Here is a 20165-nt window from a genome sequence, read left to right as displayed (position 1 = left end):
ACTATATATTATTCAATTTCTTAATTTAAAAGCAAATATACAAAAAACTCAGATATCAATTTTTGTTTGTCACATGGTATTTTGAATGCATTACTGGTTCAAATTATATGTTTGTGAAGTAAAATTGCAAACTAAAATTGCCGATATTGACAAGATACAATATAAAATAAGAGGCTCTTATCATTTCAATTTGCTAAGGTATTTCTCATGTAATAAATCAAAGACAGTGGCACCCTCTACCACCTCTTTCCATTTTTGGAAATGCTCCCTTATATACACATACATCTATATATGACATGAATAACTAATCAGATGCTCAGAATGACAAGATAGAATATAAAATAAGAGTCTCTTATCATTTCAATTTGCTAAGGTATTTCTCATGTAATAAATCAAAGACAGTGGCACCCTCTACCACCTCTTTCCATTTTTGGAAATGCTCCCTTATATACACATACATCTATATATGACATGAATAACCAATCGGAAGCACAGAATGTCCCCCTAGTAGCTTTCTCAGCCATTTTAACATGCTTGGCACCATTTCTTTCTTTTGAATCAATATTTTTCAACAACGTATGGTGTGTCTTTAGTCTGCTCGGAATTTCATTTTTTTTTTTAACTAAAATACATCTTAGTTACTAAGCTTAATAAATTATAGTAAAATTCTATGGTATTAATGTAGTAATTTATGATTCTTTCGTTATTCAAATGTATATATAGCGTATATATTTCCTCCATGTGCAAATTTTTTAAAGGCTTACCAACCTACATAAAGCAGCAACTGAGTACAAAGGATGTAACTAGAAGATATAATTGTTTGCTTTACTTCTTTAGTTACTGTTCTGTGTTTTATGAAAAATAAGTTATAGAACTTCTTTCAAAATAAGAATAATCTATATACGTATATACTGTATAATAATTGAAATGTGACTGTGTTTTACAAAATACTAGTCTACTAAAACACAGCCAAGACAAGATCCTTTGTATAGACCGAAGGTCAGTTTTATGTTATTTGATATGGTAACATAAGTGCACGTGAGCCACATCATTGTAACTTCTGTATTGTTAGCCAGGTATGGCTGAAAGGTCAATATAATAACAATAATAAATAAATAAATAAATAAATAAATATATATATATATATATATATATATAAATGTATAATGTTATGAGATTTAAGCTATTCAGTCTAAACATTTATGTTTTCATGTTATAATTTGTGTTCATTCTAGAATGAAAGAGGCATAATATATAAATATTTCCTAATTTTTGATGATGGTTGAGAGCTATTTAATCTAAACATTTATGTTTTCGCATTCTAGAATGAAAGAGGCATAATTTATATTTATTTCCTAATTTTTGATGATGGTTGAGAGATCGGTCAAATCTATCATTCCCGTACAGAGATTAATTACTGAAAATAGGGGATAAAATATAAAAAATTTTCTTAAGAAATGTTTGATAACTATTTGAGCATTGTAAAGATTTTGCATGTGAAATTTCAACATTTTTTGAAGCATAAAAGTATTTTTAATCTTAAAATAACTATCACTTTGCATGATAGATAGGCAACATGCAAAAAAGAAAAAAAAAAGACACCAGAAAAACATAGCTTTACAAACCTTAGGACTTAAGAAAATTTGATATTTTGCATATGAAAGCATTGTAATGTTTATTGATAATCTGCCAAATTTCATTAACATTCGCTCACAAATTTAAAAGTTATAGCATGAAAACTATAACCAGCACAAAAATGGTTACGAGGTTGGTCCCAGGGACCAAGCCTGTGCTGAAAGAGTTAAAGGAGCACCCATTGCAAAAAGGTTAAACAACGTTAAAAAAAATTGAGCTTAAATTAATGTTACTATGAACATTTAACCTAGGTAGATAGATAGGTAGGTGGGTAGATATGCACACAATACAATAATAAATACTGATAGAATGACCAGTTTGTGTAAGTAACCTGAATAAGTAAGGTTTTAACTAAATCTACTAACCACCTCTAAGTATAAAAGGTGTCAATGGGTTTGGATCTATAACCACTGTTGTGTACCAAACTATAAAAAATTTAAACACAAATTTCAAAAGATTTCAATTTTTGTAGTGTTGTTGTTTTTCATAATTACAACTAATGATCAGTATTTATAGTTATCTCACAGAATAATTTGTAAATGATAAGACTAACATAATATACAATACACTATTCTTTACCTGATACTTATGTCAGTAGATATTACTGGATTGATATTTCCATTTACTTATTTACATTACTGCTTATTAAACAAATGTATATAACATCCATTTTGTGCACATTTTTTATAAACTAACTGGTCTTCAGCAGCTGTAAGTAAAATATTATTTACCTAGCTCTCTAACCTATGGTGAGGGAACAAAAATATTTATCCAAACAGAATTCTGAGCTACGCTTAGTACACAAACTATATGGCTATTACTGAAATGATTAACATTTGCCCACAAATATATGTCTCCTACTCTATGAGATTCATATGCAACTATAATTCAAATTCTACATAGATCATAATAGATATGACAAAGTAAGTCTCTTTTTTTATGTTATCCATGGAAGTAAAAAAAATTACTTTTCATTATCAACTAGATTAAAATAAAATTTGGGTCAAAGATAAAAATAACACAAGATATAAAATGCTATAAAATTTACTACACTGTATTGCTATCAGGATTGCTAAATCTTGAAACAACTACAGGAAAAATTCTGTTTACAGCTCATTGAAGTATCAAGTAAACAAGATTTCAATAAACTGATGAAATCTACAGCTAAACTATTATTATTTCCTTCCATCAATCTCTGTTCAAATGCCTAAGCTGTAAAAACTGTTAAGAGGATGGTATTTCAAACTTACCATCTTGAGAATTCTCCAATGCTTGGGTATTACTCCCAGGGTTACCAGAAGTGGAACAATTACTTCCATTAACAGTTACCTTTCCCGCTTCTTGGCATCCTTCTTGTCCACTTGTGCTGCATGGATTCGAAGAGAGAATGCTACATGAATTATTCACAACACTGGAAGAGATATCAGCACTTCCATTCACTATTTTAGCACCAGTACTATTATTATTTACAAGTAACCCTTTGCCCTCCTCACTGAGGTTCATTTTGATGTCACGCTCAATCTTTGTTGCCTCAACTTTGGGCAAAAACTCCTCTAGGCCATTTTCAGTAGCCTCACTGGAAGTTTTTATTGTTTTATTAATGTTTTCATGACATAACGAGTCTATGCCATTCACATTTGTTAAAGTTGCAACAGTTCCACTACATGTGACTTTTTTTTCTAACATTTTCCTAACTTCTTTCTGTTCTTGCTTCAATAGCTTCAAGTTCTCAGCTTCTTGATTCTTCTCTTTATTCTCAAGGTCCTGCAATAAGAAAAAATAAAAGAAACTGAGCATACATGTAGAAAATGCTTGAATTGTCCTTTACTCACAACATATAAACTACATTCATATCCATCATTTCAAACAGTTTGTCCACTGATTAGTACAGAAGGATCATTGAGCAGCATTAATGTTAATTCATTTTTAAAAAAATATTTGAATATAGGTTATTTTTAATGCATAAAGATGAATTAAAGATGCCAATGTTGTTCTTTGTCTTTCCCTAATGAGGTGTGGAATTCCTCAAACTCACCTAAGCTAATGGAACGTTTTTAAAATATATTCAATCCAAGTAATTAAAAGTACCTTAGATTTTTCTCATATAAATCTACCAGTTTCCAGGTTACGAAATGTATCTTCATGCTACTTTTTTTACCTACTTAACTATTAAAAATGTCATAACCAAACTTCACAAATCTGTAAATATGTATGTTTAATCAACTCGAAACTACACTGGGTTCTCAAGAAAAACAACACAAAAACTATCTCGGAATTTGTTAAAGTCCAATCCAATCTATTATGAAATATGTTGAGAATGAAGCATGTACAGTTTTAACAAGAAAAATGTTGCAACATCACTTAACAATAAATAATCACTTATTTTATTTTCTATGTTAAATATTTAAAACTGTGTGACTAATAATACAACTAAATAAATAAAAAAGATTTTAGGTTCTTACCTTTACTTTACTGAAATAATAATTACTGCAAGTAAAGTGTCAGTTACATATACCCAAAACACTGTACAATAAGAAATAAACATCAAAAATTATACAAAAATATTCCAAGATTTATGTTTGGTATTTGTATGTTTAAAGAACACAGATAACCAGAAAAATAAAAGCATAAATGAATGTTATATACTCTTTATGAATTAAGAAGAATATGTTTGAGCTAGAAAGAACTTATGAAGCAAATCTGTACAGTTATGTAAGCAATTCTGCAATGTTTATACACATTTTTGTTGAAGTTCAGAATAAATTTTGATAAGCATTTGTAGTTTTAATTACAATACTTTTAAATATCATAAAATACACTAATCAACCAAAATATTCCTTATGAGTAATGCTATAACACCTGATCAATGTTTTCAACATATGTTCTGAAATATTTTGTTCCAACAATAAGACCAAATTTCAAAAAGCAAAAATTTCACTGCAACCAAATAAAATTATTCCCATATATAAACTACCGCATTATACAAACCAAAAAAGACCATCAAACAAATGTAGAAACATATAATACAAAATACTCAAGGCTAATGAACTGCAGATCACAACAAACTCCAACTAAAATGGCACCTGACTTTATTTTATGCATTTAAATTAATATGATAGAATCTTTGTAGAATGAAAGATTTCTTTTAATTTCTATGTAAGAAAAAAAACTAAAAAACAGCCAAACAAAAGTCTTCACCACCAGCTTAGCACATCTTCTCACAGAAACTTGATTTCTACCATTAACTGTATTGCCTTCTTACATAATACCTTCAAAATCAAACAAAAACTAAGCACTGCCTTTACCTAGATCACCACCTTGTTTAGCAACACATCTAATGTAAACAAAAACCCACCTTCAGTTGGCTTTCAATTAAAGGGAACAACTGATAGTTGAGGTAAGTATGCAATTCACGTTCCTGAAGGTTTGTAGTTTTTCTAAACTGTTTAAGAAATGACTGCCAATCAGCAAGTGATACACACACACACTCCCACTCTTTCTTGCTAGGCTTCTTAAAGGAATTATCTCGATATAGCCGAAGATCTGAAGTCACAAAATTTAAATAAATTATACAATTAAAATTGTAATATAGTGAAGTTCCCTGTGACATTTATTTTTCACCAAGCTTTACAAAGTATTATTATATATAGTTCAATGTTTTTAGGAGTATTCCAATGTATTTTATTATTATTATTTAAGTATCCAACCAATAAGAGTTTAATGCTAATATTTAAACTAAATGGAGTAAAAAAAAATATCTATTCTGCATTAGGAAATTTCCAGAAGACTATAATCAATATACAACTCAATCTATTTTAAATACACTCACCATTTAAAACAATACCATTGCAGCACTGTCAAGATATTTTTCAATGACTAAATGTACATGGGATTGTAGCAAGCAAGCTTTTAGTCAAAGTATGTTCTACACAAAAGATTCAGATGTGTTACAAAAGCACTTGTAATCATGTTATGTCTATGAACTGATAATGCCAGTCTAACTCAGACTCTGACAAGTCAGAGTAGAAGGTAATACTTATACGAAGAATGAGGATACTTTTGTCCATCATACAGTTTGCATAATGCATTTGTATAACCCCAAGGACCTCCAAAATATGTATCTACAGTTTTTTGTTTTTTCAGTATTCCTGTACATTATTTAGTATTTAATCACCTCTACCATGAACTGCCATTAAATATGCAAGGTAAAATGAAAAAAAAGTTGATAACTCTGACATTAAATGTATAATACCATACTGAATGGCACTCTGAAAAGATCATGGTATATGCATTTTGACCTACACCCATGTACAGAGGATTAATACTTAAAATCACAAACTGTATAAAACCCATGCAATGAGTTGTATTTTCATCTTTGAATCTTTCACTATATATATAGACACACACACAACACACCTTCTAAACAACTTCTGAATATGCAATATACAAAGAATGAAAATTAATACCTACCATCTAAGTACCAGTACAAATTTTTAAATGCATCCTGACCAGCACAGATTCCTCGCTGTGAAAGAATAAAAAATGAAATTTAATCTCAAGTTTAAGTGAATAAACTTGACAAAAAACCATGATGGGAGAAAAACCTGTAAAAGCATAATTATTTTTTATTATTATAACCATTTGATATTTTTATCCAACTGATATACATAATATTCAGAATATTTTAACCCAGTGCACAAAAACAAGGCAACTCCAGAACCTGAGAAGTTTTAGTAAATTAGTTAATACAGTAGATTAGACTATGAAGCATCTAAAATTACATTAAAATTAGAGCTGGTTTCTTGATCATGTGTTAAGGCATTTTCAACAATGCCTGACAATTAACACTTTCATATGCCTATGGCAAACACCAGTATTTGATGAGCTGTAGAGTACAATTTAGATATTTTGCATGTTATGTATTATGTTATTAACTGGGTTCGATATGAATTTTCAGTTTACCCTCTTGCTATAGGCTTGTCCCCCCCCCCCCAAAGTAACTTTCAGTTTCCATACTATAACTTTTAATGTTTTGTGTATCTTCACAAAATGTGGCAAGCTTTCAGTAAAGATTACAAGTCTTTTATACACAAAAAATCAGATTTTTAAAAGTTTCTGCTAAAAATTTGTCCATGAACATATGGAGCTATAGTGTTGACTGCTCCAAACCAAAGTGATTTTCATGTTAAGATTAAAAATACTTTTCCTCGTCTGAAATTGTCAAATTTCATTTGCATAATCTCTAAAACCTCTTAACTAAATATGACACATTTTTTCAGAAAAACTTTTACATTTTATCAATCATTTTCTCTACCCTAACTCTATATACATCTGGTCAATTTGACTGACCTTGTAACCACCATAAAAAAAATATGAAATAAATCTAAATTATTCTTTTTTTCCTTTCTGGAATGACTGCAAATTGTAACAGGAAAATACAATTGTTTATCCTAAATAGCTTACAGTTGGTATGAGGTTACATCTGTTTATACTTAAATTTTATTGTTTTATTGCCCTTTGACCCATATCTATCTAATAATTCCACCACACAAGTTGTAAATCATTTGGAAAATGTGTAGCTCAAGTTACCATATTGAATTACATAATGCACAAGTGGCTGGCAAGCATAACCCATAAAGAATTATTATTCTTGTTATTATTTTTCATTATCTTACCTAATTTACCCTAACAAGTTTCTAATTTTTCATTTTTGTTACTTTTATAATAATAAATAATGACAATACGTGTGTAGATGAAGTAATATTGTTTTATTTGTTTGTTTTGTTACTAAGCACAAAGTTACAGAATGGGTTATCTGTGTTCTAGCAATCATGGATACGGAACCGGTTTTTGGCATAATAAAAACGTATTGTTTTTTACTGGAAATTTGTATTTGATTAATTAACAGCAGTGTGATCTTTAATCACACTTTCTATCCAAAAAACAAAAATATTTCTTGCACTTTGACATCATAAACATATCACTTAACTTCTCACAATCCAAGACAGACACACACACACACACACACAAAATTGTATATTCTAGCATAGAAGGCCAATGGAAGAATGCGAGTAATGATAAAATTTTAACATGATATCTAAAAGACATCTATAATTATTTTATCTTGTAGTTACACCTCTGAAATATTAACATTAAATACAAAAGCCATGAGATGACAAATTCCAAAGCTAATTTTTTATTTCCTTTATATTTTATTTAGACTTCTGTTATCAAGAAGACTATTAGTTTTGCTATCCTTCGATTTGAATATCTTATTTGAATCTACTATTATAATTTCTTTTTTTACTCATGTACCAAATCATCTGAGTTATAATTCTCATCCAAATATTCAGCAAGATCCTCTTCTTTCTTCTCGTACACATGGTCCACCAACCACTTCAAAACACCCAGCTGTAAAAAAAACAAAAATTAATGTTAAAAGTCCACATTATATTCTTAACAAACATAAGCCCATGGAATGATGGAAAATTTGAAAAATGTCATGGAATTGTTCTATTCTTTAAAATGTAAACCTTTGACTTACTTTACTTACATTCGCAACAAGAATTGGAAATGAAACTCATAAACAGACTACTGTTGAAGAACTTTGCTTATAAGTAGTATCTCTTTAATAAAGCTACAAAAGGTCAGGCTTAATCTGATCAAACTAAATGAAACATAAACTCAGTTGATATTTTTTAAAGGAAAAGTACACAAGTAAAAGTCATCAGAAAACCAAAATACTTTAATAGCAGAAAAAATAAACAACAATAATTTAATACTTCAAGTGAAACTAGCATAGCACTTTATCCCTTACTTGTTACACCTATGAGATATTTACACATCTAATTTATTTGCAAAAGCACAACATACTGACCGAGATTCTACTGCACATTTTTAATATTTCAAATACTGACTAAGTTTAATCTAGAACTTGCATCACAAGACTTATTTATTACACATAGTTTTCCATTGTCTAACAAGAAACTTGAAAGTTGGAATATAGCAGCATTGTGAAATTAAAATTTCACACATTGAATATGAAATAACTGAAAAATTAAACTCCATAAAAAGTTAAAGGACAATTGGATGTTTATTTTATTTTATCTATACACAGGAATAACCCTGCATAAAATACTCCTTATTACTACCTCAGTCCTTTTTTTTTCTCAGATCAGGCATTATTTCACATCTATTAAGAGAGCAACATAAGTAATGAATTACAACTCTTAACGTTCTGTGCATTAGCTTAAAGATAACTTGGGTTTTAAGCTTATGACAGCATGCAGTAACCTCTAGCAGAAGAGTTACTAAAAGTGTACACATGATTAAGCTTCCAAATTATTAATCCTATGAATCTACAACATATATATATATATATATATATCTTACTTTTTATCTTAAAATATTAAACTGCATCAGTCTGCAAGTGAGCAACTTTTAATAAATTGAGTTAATTTCATAAAAACACTTTGATCAGAATCTTCACACTTAACTTTTAAAATGTTATTTTCTATTTCCTAGATCAGATTGGTAAATTACCAAATCATAAGCATTATTTAAAAAATGTATTGAATAAAAACATGAAAACATGACAACTAACTAAAACAATTTTTTATCTTTCAATGTTTACAAAGAATAAATGGTTTTATGGAGATTAAAGAAATTTTATCATTAGTTTGTTTAAAATGTCAAAAAAATTTAAATTTTTTGGCCATTCTATACAGAAACTAATCTTGTCAATGGAAATGAAGGCTAAATAAAACAATTAATTATCTGAGTTAGATCTATTGTCTGGTCAAAATTAAAAAACTTTTATGATAAATACAAAACATCCATACGAGTAACTTATAAACATCTGTAATATTAATCTTGTTTTATATATATGGAAGTGATGGGAGGAGGTGAATATTTATCAAATGTTAAACAACAGTTCACTAAGTCTTAACAGCAATTTTTGTTGAATTGTAAAAGTTACAACTGAATATTTTACAAGTTGAATAAGTTTTATTTCTTAAGTAAATCACTTAGTTTTATTTGTCATTAAGTCTATGGGTCATCTATCAATCTCCAAAAGAATGCCATTGAAGTGATACTAATTCCATCTCAATTAGATCAGCACTAAAAATGCAACAAGTTTTGTATGTTACACTGAAAAAATGTTTTTAAGATATTTCAAAAATGATGTGAAGAACATAATAGACAATTAAAAAGATGAGACAAATGAATGAAAAGATAAAACTCATAATAAAACTAAAATTTAAGAAGTATTCATAGTTCATGTCAGAAAATATTCAAGAAAAAGTCAAACCATAAACTACACTGGAAATTCAAAACATGACAGTAAAATAGAAAAGCAAATAACCAGGTACGTGACCATTTTAAAGAAGAAACTTATCATGAATTATAGAACAAGTTAACACAAATACACAGTGGGTTATAGAGAATACAGAAGATGCTACAATCTCCGTTCTCCAAGACAATTTGATCAGTGTCTTTTGAAGGACCATGAATGCAGCTAATTTTGTGAAACACTGACACTAGGCACCCAAAACATATATTTCAAGGATTGTCACAGTACAACAAAAAAACATAAAGTAAGGTGACTGTGAGACCAGACAGAGACCATTATTATTAACTTTCAATCAGAAGAAGCTATATACATACAGTGAAACTAAAAAAATCAACCTTTTAATGAGTATAGCTAATTAAATATACTTTTCTTACATTCTCACTTATAAAGATTACAATGCATTTTTCATCAGTTGGGTACACTTGCTGCAGATAGACTGGATCTCTTATCAAGATTGACAGTCACGCCACCTGTTAGTCAGCAAAAGTACATTTTAGCCTAGTGATATTTCACTGAACCAAATCGAGATAAAAAATCTACATGGACTACCCCTATTATTATGCCGATGCTTCCTTGCATCGGCAGTATCTACTGGTCATGTCTAACAACATCCTTCATAACTGCAGCTACCTCCAACCACCTAAATCTAAGAGGAACCAATACACTGTATGACAAAGTATATCAAGTAAAGTGTGTCATTAATTTTCCAGCAAGTATAGAAACAATAAAGAGATAAGCTACCTATCTTACAAAGAACCCTTTTTACATGGATACATTTCTATCAATGAAAGAAACACTATTCAAACTTTCAAACCATACAAAACATAAGGATTTTGTTTTGTACAAAGATTATTGTAATAATACCAACAGATAATAGTGCATAATGGATTTTAACTTAACCAAAATAACACATTGTTAAAACAGACTACAGAGATGAGAATATTTATTCTCACAGAAATCTAATTTCTAATCTCGGTTCACTAGCACCATCAGTAAGAAATTGAAAATAATTCTCAAAACCAACTGAACTGATAAAACCAACTATCCTACCACTCAAAGTACATGGTCCCCACTGCCAGTTATTTCATAATTATAATACAAATATGGCAGCCAAAATATTACCTACTTATGTTGATCACTATATAAAAAGTCACCCATACAACACTACATTCTAATATCAAAGTCACACGTAAAACTAGACGATTAGTGGAATTGCTAGTCAGTTAATTGTTGAGCATACTAATTGATTCATTCAATTAATAGATTATTCTTGCATGAAACTTGGATAGTTAGAATAATCAGAAACGCTGATTTTGATTCATTCATTAGTTTCTTGAGTCATGAAACTGAACAAAATAAATTAATCAAAAAGAACAGAGAAATTATAATGCCAATATTTTGATAACTTGGATAGTTGAAATAATTGGAAACACTAATTATTTTGTGTGACACTAATCAGTGTAATAAATGCTCATAGGTGATTGATTATATAGATTATTTTATTTAATCACCTAGCCCTAGTAACAACTCATTGTATCAAAATTAATGATACATACAAGATTGCAGCTTCTCAAAAGCAATTTATATACTAGGATCATTTCACCCTATACACAACTACTTCATAGGAAATATGGAAACTAATTTGAATCCATCAAATCCCATGAAAATACACTAATATTATCATACTTGTTACAAACCTTACACAACTACAAGTTAAACCATAACATTACACCCGTGGATTTAAATATAGCCCCTAGCTTTTCAAATGTCCTTATTAGTGAAATTGAAATCCAGGTCCTAGATACAAATACTATAAAAATACAACTGAAAATGTTCCATTAACTTTCTTTCTTTAACTTAGATAGCCAATGCTAAATACTTGAAAACTTTTTACATACAATAACTCCTTCTACAAAACAAAATTCATACTTAATTTATCCCCATATTTTCTTCATGCCACTGTACCTTCAAAAACTCTAAATTAACAAAGAAATGTTCCTATGTACTATCAGTCTTTTAGAAAGAACAAAAATCTCCATGATATCCCAGTCCGTATAAACTTAAATTACACTTGACCACAACTAGATTCACGCTTATATTAACATACATTGCCTGATCTCAAAGCTTACAAAAACTGCAAAGACTTTTTCCAAAGAAATTAAATCAGCAGAATAATTAGCTTGATCTCATTAATCTTCATCAAAAATTAAACCTTATTAACTACAGCATTTGTTATACAAGTATATGTATAATTTTTCAGGATATCTTCTTTCTTTTTTGTTTTAAATAACACAAACTCAATATAAAGAATGCCGGTAATGATATTTCACCAATTTAGATAAATCTTTTATAAGGCAACAATTCCTAGCTATCACAGTTTCGTGAAGTAAAATTGTTTCTTAAAAATAAAGGGTGACCTACTGTACAGCATGATGTTTTTATTTATCTTCTATTATCAGAATTACACAAACAGTATACCCCTGGCAAGTAATGATTCAATCCCCACTGAATTTACATGTTAAACCCATAGTGGACTGCTAAACGCAATTTATAAAGTTAGCAGCTGTCACATACACAGTCAGTTAGAGTCAAGAAAAAGTGCACAGGTCTTCCAAAAGTAACAGTTACTGGAAGCAGCATTGGTGGTATAAGTGTCTCAAACAATTCAGCCCACCGACTCGCACTCAAATCTACTTTCAGTTGAGTGTTACAGATAAGAAAACCTATCAAGCATGCTACCACAGAATCAACCAGATCACTCAAAATTACTTATTCTGTGTTCCATACAAACTTTAAAAAATATTGTGAAATGGAACTGCCATTAAATCCAACACTCAATCCCTGTAGATCAGCATATTCGATGTGAGAAAGAAGCTCCCTGTTCCTGAATTTCTCTAGTGCAGCCCACGAGTTGCTCATCATAACTGTGAGTGCGAGACATCAGCTGATGCCTTGGACATCCAACATGAGGTTCTGAAGATCACGCTTTTAGACATCACTGTGTCATTCTAACCATAAGAAATGATGAAAGAATATCACTGTGTCACTTATCTATGCTGGTTAGGACTTGGTTCACCGATAATACATAAAGGAACTAGAAATGTCTTGTTTATATATATATCCTAGAGACTATTGCACTTGCCACATAAAGGACAGACTCCAAAATTTCACCTGAATGAAGCTACTTGGAAAGAAGAGTGGCATTTTATTCCACAAGATTATGGGCAAGAATCTATAACAGAATCCAACCAAAATGAACTAAAAGTATACAGTCCCAGCAATGAAATACAACACACTCCCACCTAACACAGTTTCACAAATCCAGTTATTCCACATACAATACCTTCTGAACACAACAATATCCTTACATTACTTTTTCTTTAAGTAAACTGGTTTCTTTACCATAACACAACACTTTCTCTTCTCATATTTTACATGCAGTTTTTACCATAAACTGTTTTCGTTACCTTATCCTCTGGACTAAGCTCCTTCCAACCACCTACTCTGCAGTCCTGAATATGTAATGGGCCTTCTTTTTCTTTATTTATCAAACTACACAAAGTTGTCTCAAAGTTTTCAATCCTAGTTGGAAAATACAATAAAAGCCTAAGTTTATTTTATAATACAAAACAAACTGAAAAATTTTAAGCTTTTTCAGGTATATTTATCTGTAATTAAAACAAATTTTTCTTACGAAAGCAATGAGGAAAAATACACTAATTTTTCAATATTTTACTAAAAAGAGATAAAGATGTACAAATGAAAATTAGCAATTATATCGATACTTACTTTTACCATTTAACAAAATTAAAGTTCAGGTAGATAAGAGTACCCTTCATTCAAGTATGTAAAATTTACACTAATGGATATTCACATCACAGTACATATATATCAAACATAAGCATTTCAGACAAATGCAATGAGATAGATCTCTGGCCCAGAAAGGTTCTGGTTTTCAACAAGATAGCTTTTTAGCTAATACAACCACATAAAGTATAGTACTATAGTCATGTAAATTGGACAAATCAATTTTAGTCCCTCAAGTATTGATTTTCTAAAAATAAATTCACTGGAATAAAAATACTCAGCAGCCTACACAGAGTGCATGGAATCTTGTGAAATTCTCCTTTGGTTGGATCATTTGTTATCAACATAACACAATTTATTTTAGCAGTAAGCTGTATGCCAGATCAGCAAATGCTATTGCACAAGACACCAAAACTTGGCAGTTTGTACATTTCTAATTTTAGACTGAGTAGAGGACTAATGTTAAAAATATATATTTAAGCTGTTTCCACTCCATACAAAAATTTATTATCCTGAAATATAATGAGCTCAGACTTGACCACAATTTAATTAAGAGTCAGAAGTGATATTAAGACTATATTAGACCTAGCATCATATTAAGAAAGTTTCAAATATTTATTTGCAAATACTCACACATTAGATTGACACAAATATTTATAAAATTTGTTTCTCAATGTTGTGAGTAGTAAAAATTACTTCTTGCTTCCTAGCCCCTGTACTTTGCATTTATGGTGAAACTACTACGGGTATACCTGCTGCTGTCCCTAATTTTTAACACCTGACCAGAGGGATGACAGCCTGTTAGTTACACCCTATCATCCATGTTAAGGGGCTGACTGTCACTCTTATAAAGCACCCACAGCTTAAAGTAGGGGAATATTTTGTGGTATTACAGACTCTTCAGCTCTAAAATCAAGAATTCTACTACATGGCCCACCCACAGTTCCTAGTATGATCACTCAACCAGACCAAACTAACAATTACACAGGCCCGAGATGGTTTTATTGTTTTGAAATTTTTACATGTTCTACGGTAATTCCTGTACACTGAATCTGAAAATGATATCCATTTTTCTTCACCACATACAAATTTTTCACAAAACGTCATATGTACTTTAACATAAGGGAATCATTTTCATTGAAATCGGGTCACATTTTGTTATGCTTGAAATGATAAAAAAGACCTATTGTAATTTCTGAAATAAATAAATAAATAAAGGTGCAACATTAGTTCTAAAATCTTTCTGGTTGGCACATTTTTGACAATTATTTTAAACTAAATCTCACAAAGGAATATCTAACAAAAGCTGTATCACTCATGTATGCCTTTAATTCTATACTTATGACTGGTATAATTTTAGAGATGTCTGAAGAACATATCCTCCAGTTGGTCAGCTTCTCTACAAGTAGCTGTGTAAACTTACATATATATTTATTAAATTTAGCATTTTAACATGTTTTATATGTTCAGATCCTCCAGTGGTACGTATTCTGCTAAATATTATGAAATTCTAAGAAGTTATGAGTGAAAGCAAGGAATATATGTCAACCATGCTTATCTGCCATATCCAGTTTCAATAATATATAAATTTTCCCAATGTACTAATTGATTTTTTATTATTATGCCACATTAAAACCCTGGCAGTGATTTTTTTTATTATTATAGTGGGTTATTTTCTCAAATAATATTTGAAAATCATTTCTAAAATACCTATTGAGCATTAAACCTTGGTGGAATTTCTAGCCACACCCAAATTTTATGCTTTTGTCATATTAGATGGCAAATATCTAGTTACAAATTTATGAAATTACTATATTTATGTTGTTGTTTTTTTGTATACAAAGCTTTCAAATTCGTTTTGAATTATTTCGGATCTTGTTTCAAAACTTTTGTAAAACGTTAATGACAATGATTAAGAGAACATTTTTTAACAGTAAATGCTGCAGAGTTTTAGATGTAAATCATCCAAAGTGCTAGCGAGATAAATGATTTTTAAATTTATTTATTCTTAACGACTTTAACAAAACTTGTTGTTTTCAGTGGCACTCTCTAATACAAAGCTGGTTTTAGACCACTGCTGGCAAATTCATTTATTGAATTTGAAGACAGTTCCATCCCAACTACTGAAGTTACAAAGACAAAAGAGCAAGATAAACAGTTTAAAAACAACAATTATATTGAAACATTTAGGCAATACTTAAGGAGTAAAATAACAATTAAACAAAATAATTGGATAAAGTTGACAAAAAAATTGCCATCGGACAGCATCCTTTATTTTATCATTAATTATATTCTGCATTTTTGAGGCCACAACTGGAAAAAAAAATGACTTCACATTAAAAGTCATAAGTTCCAGACATTACGCAAACACCCGTAACCACTACACATGAGTACTGTTCTTCAAACTTTAGAGGGGATCGTCTGTCATTCTTACTGTCACCATGGCGACAAACAATAACAAATGTCGGCAGATAGCAACTGAAAGAAGACTGTACTGACGTATCGATTTCCGTAGTACGACTATACATAGAGTGAACGGGGGGGAGATGGAAGAATAAAAAAAAACACCGAGCCCAGCTTAGTAGAAAAGGAAATTACCGCTCGCGTGTGGCGAGAGGGAAGGCGGAAAGCCGGTAAATCTGATTATTTAGAGCTAGCATAACAAGCTTGGGCACGCAAAGAAGGCAAACAAGCCACGACAGTCGATCGATGTGGCTCACACTTGACACGGGAGAAATATGCCACAAACAAGCTAGCTACACTTCGAACACGCGAAGTACGTAGTCGACCATAATCAGCAGACACCGCTGGTTTACGGGACAACACTGCAGCTGTTTACAGCGCCGTAGAGGTGCGGGATTCATGTAGTTAATGAGACACAAAAAACACTTTAGATCACAAGTTCCAATTCGTTTTGGTAAATATAAGTAGACAACTTATTTTTTTAAATAATGTCCTTTCATATTTAGGATATAAAAATCCTTCACTGATAGTATAGACCTAATGTTAATCAAAATTAGAATAGTATATCCAGCTTCTAACAAGATATAACTGCTCAGGAAACACGGTACTATGCCGACATTAAGGGCAGAAACCGAGCTATCTTTTCAAGGTGAGGAAAATCAGCGCCTTTAAGAAAAATTAACCTCTAAGACATTTTGTAACCTTACGGGATTACCTAGCACATGTAATAAGCTTAAGTTGAAACGTTATACTTTACAAAACCAGCTTCCACACAGAAATTTGCATAACTATCTCCCATTTCCACAGAATTTTGGTAAATATAAATCTTCCTGGATTTAAATTTGGCCCAATTGTTACTAAATATGGACGTATACGGAGTTATTTATGTCCTATGTGGTAATTGCCATAGCAACTCACGTTAGCGCTATTTATGCAAATACTTTTGACTAAATTTGGTCCTTGTAGTCTTGTGGGGGGGTCCTATGTAGCCCTATAATTACTAGAACCCGTTTAGCACGCTTCCTGCTACAAACTCGCCTACATAACATTTTTGAAACCTCAGCACAATACAGTGAAAGCTCAATTAAAAAAAAAGTAACGACCCAATTTCATTGTTATCTAACCAATCACAATAACTATAGATATGCATTAATGAAAATATGTGAAACTGCTTGATCAATAAATTTAGTTTTTCAAACAAAAAACAAAGGTATTATAATACAGTCTTCAAACAAAGTAAATTATAAGTCTCATTTTGGCGCCGAATACTGTATTTCTATTATTTAAAATTTTATTAAAGGTGATTAGGCAAAATTTGCCACGTCTGAGAACAGAATGGTGAAGGTATAACGAGTGATCACGTGACAGACAAGCAACAGACGATAAAATTACGGTTCACGTCGGTAAGATCGTGTCAGAACAGTTCATTATCACACCAATGCAAAGATAACTAACAGAAGGCGACGACTAAGGAAGCTCACATGTAAGAGGAAAATTGGCAAGCGGTCAAATCTTAATCTTGTCTAGAACTGAGCTTTATCGGAGGTATCACGGATGGCGTTAGCTATTCGGCTCACAGAACTCAGGCGCACGAATTTCAACCAGCGCAATTGACTGGGTCACAGAAAATCGCGGGGGTGAACCAGAAAGCTGCCTCGGGGTAACGTGATGCGAGGTTCGAGAAGCAGAGGTTACCGAGGCGGATATGCTGGAACGTGAAAGTTAACACAAAGAACTAGTTGGCGTTTTGTTACAACCCGTGTTTCCTGTACTGGTGATTAACGTTAGGGATTCCCTATACCAGCAAGGTTACACATACAGCTCGCAGAGTCCAAAGAAAACCTGTTCCAGGCCTGTCAACTAGACACCCACATACGATCAAAGGATCAACGCCTTTTGCAACGTTTACTTTAGTAATTAACTACGACTGACACAGAATAAACGTTAATCTGAACATTCTTAATCGAACAAATCTATGTGCTGCACATTACAAGAGCGTTAATAAGAACAAACCCGTGTTGTGCAAAAACAAAAATAATAAAATGTAAATCATATCAACCTGACATTTTTGCTTAACAGCTGATTATTATAGATTATAATAGCATGCATTTTGCATCATTTCATAAAAAAATATTATTTCAATGTTTTCTGTCATTCCTACAACTTAAAATAGATAATGCCATAAACATTACGGTGGTAAAAATACCCTTATGATTTGTAAACAAAATGTTACATAATATAATTGTAATTAATTCTATTACAAACTCGGTTTTCCGTTTGTTTGTTTGTTTGTTACACGAGGGCTATCTGCGCTAGCCGTTCCTAATTTAGCAGTGTAAGACTAGAAGGAAGGCAGCTAGTCATCACCACCCACCGCCAACTCTTGGGCTACTCTTTTACCAACGAATAGTGGGATTGACCGTCACATTATAACGCCCCCACGGCTGAAAGGGCGAGCATGATTGGTGTGACGGGGAATCGAACCCGCGACCCGCAGATTGCGAGTCGAACGCCCTAACCACCTGGCCATGCCGGGCCTTTCTTTTGTTTATTTCCCTACAACAAAATTGAGAGTTCTCCGTCAGCTTTGATGATTTTTGATCACTGGTGACTATAATCAATATGGCATAGGACTTGTTGACACAACGACACACACATACACAAAGAAAAACTTATCTATTCAAATACTTCTATACGTGCGAACCCTGGCAAGCATTAACGATACGTTGTATGCAAAAATATTTTTTAATTTATAAAATAAACATACTTTAATCGGTAACCCTAAATAAAATCGAAAATTGTAAAGTTTATTTTGTCGAGGTACAAACTCCTTACAATAGAACAAACTTCATATTTCAATACACATCTTAAAAGCATAGCATTTAAAAAATATATTTAAGCACACCTAGAAGGGGTTACGTTACAATGACACATTTTAAAAATATACTTAAGCACACCTAGAAGGAGTAACGTTACAATGACACATTTTTAAAATGTATTTAAGAACACCCAGAAAGGGTAACATTACAATGACACATTTGAAAAATATATTCAAGTACACCCAGAAGTGGTAAGGTTACAATGACACATTTTTAAAATATATTTAAGTGCACCTAAAAGGGGTTACGTTACAATGACACACATGGAAGAAGTAACATTGCAATGCAAGTTTAAATGATGTTCCACTTTTTTTATTTTTGAACAAAGTTTGCAAATGACCAATCCACACTGTCCAAATATGTCGGGTGCACAAATATAATTTTTCAGCAAAGTTTTTTTTTTATCATTTTCAACACATATTACATATCATTGTGGATGCGTGAAATATTGCAGATGAGAAGTCTACGAATATATTTTTTTTTGTTTTTTAATATAAGCTGGGACTTCACGTCTGATACTACAGAACTATAATCGTCCACAGTGCACGTCAGTACACACTGTAACGTGTAATAAAACCAGCAAAGTAATGGAACGGTCTATATGGAGAATAAAAAATAGTGTAGATTTAATTCGACAGACTTTATCCAATACATGACTAATATCGGGGTTCGCTATAGAGTTCGAAACAGTGACAGAACATCATTTCGGCCTATCAAGGTCATTCTTAATCCTGGAAGTGCTGAAAGCATATACCAATCGAACTAAGCTTTGACCTTTTATATATAAAAATATGAACGAAAATACGAAGTCAACAAATGTTGTACAGAACGACTAAGGTTTGAGATTTGCGTAGCCTAGTGGATAGCATGTTGGACTGTGGATTTGAGTGTTAATGGTTAAAATCGCTGGACTGTGGATTTGGGTGCTTATGGTTCAAGTCGCTGAACTGTGGATCTGGGTGTTAATGGTTCAAGTCGCTGGACTGTGGATCTGGGTGTTAATGGTTCAAGTCGCTGGACTGTGGATC

General features: G+C 31.4%; 1 protein-coding gene across 1 annotated transcript in view; it reads right to left on the bottom strand.

Annotated features, from left to right (window-relative positions):
* The window catches only part of LOC106469270 (protein BCL9 homolog), a 97202-nt gene that overhangs the window by 24104 nt on the left and 52933 nt on the right, over window positions 1-20165 (bottom strand). The window contains exons 4-8 of the mRNA XM_013929756.2: window positions 13456-13570; window positions 7951-8046; window positions 6106-6160; window positions 4991-5178; window positions 2886-3399 (exon numbers count right to left, since the gene is read on the bottom strand). Of these exons, the coding sequence (XP_013785210.1) occupies window positions 2886-3399; window positions 4991-5178; window positions 6106-6160; window positions 7951-8046; window positions 13456-13570 (968 nt within the window). The remainder of the gene's footprint in view (window positions 1-2885; window positions 3400-4990; window positions 5179-6105; window positions 6161-7950; window positions 8047-13455; window positions 13571-20165) is intronic.

Source organism: Limulus polyphemus, unplaced genomic scaffold, assembly GCF_000517525.1.
Source record: "Limulus polyphemus unplaced genomic scaffold, Limulus_polyphemus-2.1.2 Scaffold3387, whole genome shotgun sequence".
Classification (NCBI taxonomy): Eukaryota; Metazoa; Arthropoda; class Merostomata; order Xiphosura; family Limulidae; genus Limulus; species Limulus polyphemus.
Note: the sequence above shows the minus strand (reverse complement) of the source record. Positions and strands in the feature narration are given on the sequence as shown.